Source organism: Melanostigma gelatinosum (assembly GCF_949748355.1).
Source record: "Melanostigma gelatinosum genome assembly, chromosome: 1".
Lineage (NCBI taxonomy): Eukaryota > Metazoa > Chordata > Actinopteri > Perciformes > Zoarcidae > Melanostigma > Melanostigma gelatinosum.
In genome coordinates, this window is record NC_136634.1 from 4,812,852 (window position 1) to 4,820,631 (window position 7,780).

The 7,780-nt window shown below is 42.2% G+C and overlaps 1 protein-coding gene across 13 annotated transcripts in view; it reads right to left on the minus strand.

Moving 5' to 3' along the window:
• ppip5k1b (diphosphoinositol pentakisphosphate kinase 1b) overlaps positions 1–7,780 on the minus strand; it is a 32,798-nt gene that overhangs the window by 16,679 nt on the left and 8,339 nt on the right. For 6 of the 13 annotated variants that reach the window (XM_079274631.1, XM_079274628.1, XM_079274626.1 and 3 more), the window contains exons 9-18: positions 7,752–7,780; positions 6,754–6,855; positions 6,352–6,438; positions 5,954–6,029; positions 5,459–5,568; positions 5,189–5,212; positions 3,457–3,542; positions 3,126–3,251; positions 1,152–1,196; positions 109–230 (exon numbers count right to left, since the gene is read on the minus strand). The exon at positions 7,752–7,780 is cut by the window's right edge and continues 93 nt beyond it. In XM_079274631.1, coding sequence (XP_079130757.1) covers positions 109–230; positions 1,152–1,196; positions 3,126–3,251; positions 3,457–3,542; positions 5,189–5,212; positions 5,459–5,568; positions 5,954–6,029; positions 6,352–6,438; positions 6,754–6,855; positions 7,752–7,780 — 807 coding nt within the window. The remainder of the gene's footprint in view (positions 1–108; positions 231–1,151; positions 1,197–3,125; positions 3,252–3,456; positions 3,543–5,188; positions 5,213–5,458; positions 5,569–5,953; positions 6,030–6,351; positions 6,439–6,753; positions 6,856–7,751) is intronic. The other 7 variants (XM_079274629.1, XM_079274633.1, XM_079274632.1 and 4 more) reach the window with 3 other exon arrangements.

Consider the following 7,780-nt stretch of genomic DNA (forward strand, 5'->3'; position numbering starts at 1 on the left):
CCTGAAATATGGCATAGGAAACATTTCAGTGTGTTTAAATAACATCAGTTACACATAAATTATTTATGCTGTATGTAGTATAGTCTCTCAGGTACGGGGCAGAGTTACCTTCGCGAAAGCAGCCGCGGTCATCTGCACCCGGCCCTCGTCAGAGGCGTAGATCTTCAGGTCATGGCGGTAAGTGCTGTGCAAGCGCAGGAGGCCACAGCCTGGAAACCCGGCATAGTCACCTGGAAGAATGCACACAGAGTGGGGCATCATGGTTAACTGGAATTAAGAATCAGCTGAGTCAGGGGGGCGGTTGAAAGAGAAGAGGAAAAAATTAAACTGTGTGTTGATTGTACCCAAAAGTACCAAGGACTCCCATTGAAAATAGGCACATCATCACTTTCAGTTCAAATGAATTGTCAAAAAAAAAAAAACTCACCCACAAAATGACCATTTGTATATCAATTGCTCAGCCTGTGTTACTCTGAATTCTTGAAGAAACAGTTTTTCTCGCGTGCCTCCACGACGAACAAAGAAGCAAACAAATCGTGGGGGCATGCTCGAAAAAACAACGTTTTCTGGTGATCTTGTGGGTAAAGTTCTCCTTGAAGCTACAAAATAAAATGAAGTGAAAGTAAAGTGGACAAATGTTGAGTAAACCCCAAACATTACTGAAGACGGCTCCTCTGAAGAGATCGAATACTTTAGATTAACCTACTAGAACTTAAGAGTAAAATACACTGAAATGAATGCAGCTGTAGGAGGTAGATGCATACCAACGCTAAAGCTCAAATCACACTGATGCTTCATGCATTTTTCTTCAGTGTACAGTCAAATCATCAGCCTGATGTTATAAAATTGTCTTTCATCAAACAAAAAAAACAACGCCCCAAGGACCCATAATAAAAGAATGCAGTAGGATTAGTGTGAGATGACCTGCGACTGCACGTGTGACCAAAACAACAGTCGCTGCAGTGGATCATCTCAAGAGCACGATTCAAACGATGCACAGCAATCTGAATGTGGGACAAACGGGACTAGTCGCCGGGTAAAATGAAACTAAAATCACAGTGAGATCAGAGCATGTTAGTGGACGGGACGACAAACGCGAGGAATGAGAAAGGCGTGGAAGAGCGGTGATGTCCAGGAAACCGTTCTCTTACCAAAGCCAATAGGGGACTCGCAGCCAAGGGACCGGCGATTACCGGCTAGTAGTTTACACAGAGAGCAACGACAGGTAAGAAGAGAAGAGCAGAGTTAAACTTGTGGAAGAGAAAGAAGCATGAAAACAGTGGCTGGGATGACGAGACAGCCTTCGGTGCAGGGACGCACTACTTTCACTTCTGCTTCAGGTGGCTTTTCTGTGCAGTTCGGGATTTGTTTTGCATGCACTACGAAACAAAAAGCAGAAAGAAGGCGAGCCGGAGGAAGGGTCATCTATGAATAACACAGAGAGCTCTGCGAAGCAGTCAAGAGAGAGAACCCATAATGCGACAGGCAGGTTTGTCCGTTCACACATTGTGTTTCACTCTGGTTAATATTACGGGTTAGAGGTGCTATTCTTAAGCATTAAAGAGTAAATGGAGTTATAGGAAAAGCACTGGCGCATTTCTGTCTCATGCACAACACCCGACATCACAGTTGGGTTCGGTCGGGTTTGCTCGGCTGCAGAGGATGTGGACATTGCGCTTCTCAACGATAGAGCCGAACTTCTGTTCCAATGTGGAAGTGGTTGACAATACAATCTTCACTCTCAAGTTCCACCTACTCGCTGCCGGGAGTTTACCCATTTGCCATGAATCTGTAGATGTTCAAAGTTCATTCTGAGCACTTTTAGGACCTTGAGTTAAGACTATTTTGTTAACTGCCATTCCCAAAAGGTCAAGAGTGAGCTGGTCAAGTATTTAGATACAGTGTATCACACGCCCACCGATAAATCACTGACTGACGGTTTGTAACTGGGAAATTCCCAAATGTATTCCTTCAAATGTCCACATTAATGGCCGCGCTGACGTTATTTTGGTGCAGCAAAGATATCGTACAAAGCCAAGATTAGACTTCTGATCGCCGTCACTCCTCGTGTGCATCGGACCTGCTGCTCCTGTGCGGTGGCACCATGTTGAAAGTGGGCAGTGATGCAGACCAGCTCGTTTCACTTTCACCCCTGTGTAGCCTATATGTACAGTGTTTACTGTCTTCACTGAGACATGAAACGACTGTTCATCGAAGCTCGGCTTTGGGAAAGGAAAGAGATATGGGACAAGATGAGAAGACTGAAAGAAAAAGAAAGAGAGAGGGTGATGGAGATGAGAGGAGAAGAGCAGGTACTGCACCCTGCCCAGGACAGGATGTACATGATACTTTTAAACATAAACTCACCTGAACCCATTCAAACTACGCCGATACAACAGAGATATATACGCTCTTTGGATTATACAGTTCAACCTGTAGGCTCAATCTGACAACAAACACTTTTGAGTTATTTGAATACGCGTTGGTGAGGAGTACCAGAGAAAGCGACAGGCAGTGAATACTTCAGAGCTTTTATCATTCAGTCATTTTATTATCGTGTCCGAGTTTAAGTGAAGGCAACACGTCAATAACAAAACGCACAACCGGCTGCTGTAAGCCTGAAAACCTGGCTTGTCGAGTCTAAAATAACCTCCACCTTTGATCTGCTTTGACGTGCTGGGCAGTATGTACGCTATGCAGTGTTGACTCTGTGTACTGTAGTGCTGCGAGTGGCTGCAAATAGACTTTTATGAGCGAAGGCACACGTGGGAGGAAAGACAAAGCTGTATGACTATCATTTGCCATCTTGACTGCCTTACAAAGAAATTACCTTTGATGGTGTTTTTGTATTTGCTTAAAGGCGTGTGTGTGTGTGTGTGTGTGTGTGTGTGCGTGTATATATATGTGTGTCGGGATTATTTGCATATGTACACAAAACTCCCCCAAGTAATTCCCGTCATGGATGTTTGAGAGGTGAATTTCACATTGTAAAAGTCAGCTAATTTAATCTGCTTTGACAAAGTAAAAAACAAACATTGAAGAACTCCGTTTACATCAGAGCCGAAGCAGAAGGATCCCTCTGGAGTACATCTACTAGCTAATGCGAGTGTGTATCCAGTGTGTACCTTGACCTCCAGGGTACATGCAGCGGAAGGCCCGGCCCAGCTCCTCAGCCTGAACCCGGCCTGCAGGCGTCAGCTCGCCACCCCACTTCAGCACCAGCAGCAGAGACGGGCCGTCCTTCTTACAGTCTGAAAAACAGCAGCGCAGCGTTATTCATATCAGCAACCACCACACAAAGATACTTAACACAACTTTCATTTGGAGTCTACGTTTATTTTGCAATCAGATTAGTATGATCTGTTTAGACCTGATCTCTACCGTACAGTCGCCCCACAACCGACACACTCACAGTGTGCTACCAGAAGTACAAGTACTACTTTTGTGTTTTTGTACCTTCTTCTTCGCTGGAGGCTTTAGGTTGGCCGTTACGCAGGTAGGTCAGCTGGACTTTCCTGTTGATACCTGAGAAATGGCCGTACCTGGCGAGACAACACAAAGCACACACACATTTTGACATGCACATAGACACACGGTCAGCACACACAGAAACACAAAAAGGTATTTATCCCACTTTAAAGAATTTAGTTTAAACATTTAAATTACTTCTATTCCAACAAAAGCTTAACGAGAGGATAGAACAAGGCAACACATCTGACACACTGATCATTCACATAACCAAGTACTAGAAAACGTGTTATGATCAACTAAAGACCAGGAGGGGTTATCGTCCCAAAAAAACACTTTGATATTCTCTGAGATACAAGTGGTGAAGAAACCTAAAAAAACCTTTACGTCAAAGAATAAACACCACAGCGTACCACACCGTTAAACACTGTGGTAACGTGAGCCGCTGAGTGCGATGTTAATGATATTAATATTTATTTATGTTCACATGTTAACACAGTACGAATATGCATACGACTTTCAGGACCTTCGCCTCGCTCGGAGGCCATCTCACCTGAAGAACACAACAACATTTAGTCAACGGCTACATTTGTGACTTTATTGTCAGACTTTCTTCTTGAATATTCTCTGAGATTAAGTCATAAATCTTCTTTTTCCCCCCATAATTTTTCAAATTTTTTTCTTGTAATTTTAAGACTTAATCTTAAAACTTGAATGTTTGTCACGTGACTGCTGGTCTCAGCCGAGTCATTCTTGGCTTCCCAGTTGCGCTGAGGAGCACGGAATTTAATGTTTTTTACAGAATCTGGTTTGTGCAAACTGTCGATTTTTGGCAAAACATTAAAGGAGAATAAACTGATTTAGATTAAATACCACTCTTTCAAGCTTAGATTTAGTTCTTGTTTCTGACGGAACCGCTTGTCGCACAAGTAATTCGTTGGAGGACCATCTGGAAATTCTGTTTTTACAGTTTCCTGCTTTGATAAATGGTGTAACGTTGGCAATTCCATTTTTAAAGAAAACAACTTCCACACCGGACGGTGGATTGTGGGTTCAGAGGATTAAAACATATTTGAATTTGGTATACTGGAGGTTCAACCACTGCTGCTGTGTATAAGCTGGCAGTAGTGTGACCAAGAAAACATTTTATACTAAAGTGGATCGCTCCTCAATTTAGTGTTAATTACAGTGGACTTGCATGTCCCGCCTTAAAAAATTAGCACTTTAGAATACAAACTGTTTTGAACTTCCAGATTATTTATGTTGTTGAACTCATTTCAATCTCTTCGAAGAGGAGCACCAGCAAAATCACTAAGATGAAATGCTGATGGGAGTCCAGTTGAAATGTGGTGAGAACGTTACGCACACACACGCACACACACACACACACACGCACGCACACACACACACACACGCACGCACACACACACACGACTGTGTATGTGTCGAGTGTTAATGGCTATGAATGAATGGATATTAATGGAAATGATACTCGGTGCACAAAACATCAGGATACCTTCAACATATTGAATTATCTTTGCTCTATCTAAATTACCTTCTTCCCTGTTTCCACACATTCATCTACAATTTTAAATCGGTCTGTGTGAGAGAGAGAGAGAACAGGTATTCCTAATATTTTGAACGCACAGTCTAAGTAGACTAAAGACAAGGAGGGAGGTAAAGCCTCATCCTTATCAGTGAGACGGGACAGGGTGCGTACCGAGTCTCATTCAAGCTGGATTCCCTTTTGGAGAGAAAAAGAGGAGGGATGGGTGGGCAGGCAAAGAGAGACGGAGGAGGGAAGAGAAAGCAAAGCGTTAGAGACTCAAGAGGGGGGGGGGGAATCGAGGTCAGCATGTGTCTGTCTGTGAGTACGAGAAAAGATGGCTGAACCCTGGTTGAGTGCTGAAAGATGAAGAGTGGGTGACTGCTCATGAATGATGACGGTGACAGGAGGGCGATGAATGATGCGGTTTGTTTGTTCACTCACATCTCCAGGACAGTCTTGAGTTGCTCCAATTTAGATTTCTTCTCCTCGATCTCACAGTCGTTGTGCTGGCCCAGTTCAGCCAGCAGCAGGCGGGCGATGTCCAGCACTTCCTGGAAACACAAGAGACAGTTGTTCGTAATTTGTCTCTTGTCGTTTGATTTTACTGAGCAGACTAAAACACACAGAGGAACTTCTGCAAACGTGCTGACTGAGTATCAAGTCAAAGACAAGACCGACAGCTTGAAAAATGTTTTATGAAAAGATGATACGGTGACGGGATGAATGCAGTGTGAGCCAAGTATAAATATCTAGACAACAAAACAACAATGGTTTGACATCCATAATAATAATTATGAAGCATGAGATATGCAAACGTAACTGTGTCCTCTGAAACCTTTCATTATACTTAAAGGGATTCAGTCATAATCTGCCAGAAAAAATACAAAAATAAACAGGCAGAAGAGAGGGATTGTGGGAAGAAGAAGGAACACTCACTTGTAGTTGTTTTGGCTTCTTCAGCTTTAGTTTTCCTGACTTGTAGCCTCCGTACTTCTCAAACAACTCAAAGAATCTGTGCAAGACAAACAGAATCAGACAGCAATATGAAGAAATACAGTTACATTAAATGAGGGCAACATCTTTGAAGTCAAACGTATTTCACATGTTGACTCATCCCTAAAAATAAGAAGGTTCAGAGAGATTATTCTTATGAGAAAGCAGTTCATGCTGAAATGTTATGTTTAAGTTAGACTACTAAATAGACTCGAATGATAATAATCTGAATAAATCCAGTCATTTCTTTCCTCACACAGCTTGCAATTTTATCTTCTTATGCAGTATTTGACGGACAGAAAGACGGAGAGACGTCTTAATGCTCAAGCCAAGAGACTTACAAAGGATGTCGGACCTCCATTTTCATCTTTTGCTTTGGTGTGCGATCTCCATGGCGGATGATGGCGATAACGCAGCGCAGCTCCATCCTGAATAAAGCAGAGGAGTGGACGGGACACAATTACAACGCAGCAGAAACATTGCACCTCTAACAAACGTCCGAAAGATCTTATCCAAGCCTCAAACACACTGTGGATGAGAAACCACAGAATACTAACACATTCTAATGAGTGGTAAGTCAATAAATGGCGAAATAATCGATAAATTCTGTGCAATTCTAAAAATCTAACATTAAAATTTTGATTTTGGTTGCAACATTAAGTTGAAAAGTACTATGTTTTGAAGTCAAAGACCTGAGAAACCATGAACACCACATGGCCGATACTCTGTATTTCAGTACATACATGGTTCCTGAGGTTGTTGGGACGATGGGGATGTCTTCAGCTTCCATGGGGATGGACCAGGGGATGTGGAACTGGGGGGCTAACTCCCTCATCACCATGTTCCTGGTGAGCCAGAGATATGTTAATAACTGACTTTAAAGTTACTGCTAATGCAAAGATGTCCTCCCGCTGCAGCTTCACATTAAAAGCGTTTCACTTTTGATACCAAGTCACAGGAAATGTGTTTGTCAGCGAGCTCGACACTGACCGACGTCGCTCATGAAAAATGCATCTACGACACAAGAAAACGGCCCTTTGGGGCATTTTTTGACAGAGAATTAGTTTGAAATATTGCAGGAAGAAACTGCAACAGTCGGTCGCAGCCAGCGTGAGCCGTCAGATGAAGAGCTGCAGGCGAAAGGCTGCATCACAGAATGATGGAAAAAGGCCAAGTATTGCCTGACTTCTTTATTAAAATGACACGTTTGTTTTGCTGCCCACAGTATTCTTGGACCTGCAGTATTAAACCGACGTGCAGTTACCACCAAATCACCCAGGACTGAAATCTATATCATTCGTGTTACTATTGTGGCTGCATTTATCAAAATATTTCCAATAACTCCAGAGCATGCAAAGTCCAAAAGTCAAGATTTATTGAAAACATTTATACAACCATAATAACAAAGAATATATATATTCCTCTTTTTTTAGGGTGATGACGTCATAAAATATGACGACAGACATTACACGCTTCAGTCGACAGAAGCTATGAATGTTTTAAAAAAAACAGCCTTTCAACAAGAAGGCAATTCAAAGTTCTTTACATAAGATTAGGCATTAAGGATATGAAGACACAGAAGAAACCAAAGGCAAAATAAAAAGAAACACAAAAATGTGATTTTAAAAAAGGGTAAAACTAACTAAAATAGAAGATGAAAATAAAGAAAATAAAACACAATCAACAAAAACAAGATAGATAGCCTAAGCAAATGGATAGTATGTCAACTGATGTCCCTTACCCCAGGACCTTGGCACAGTCGTCGTAGTA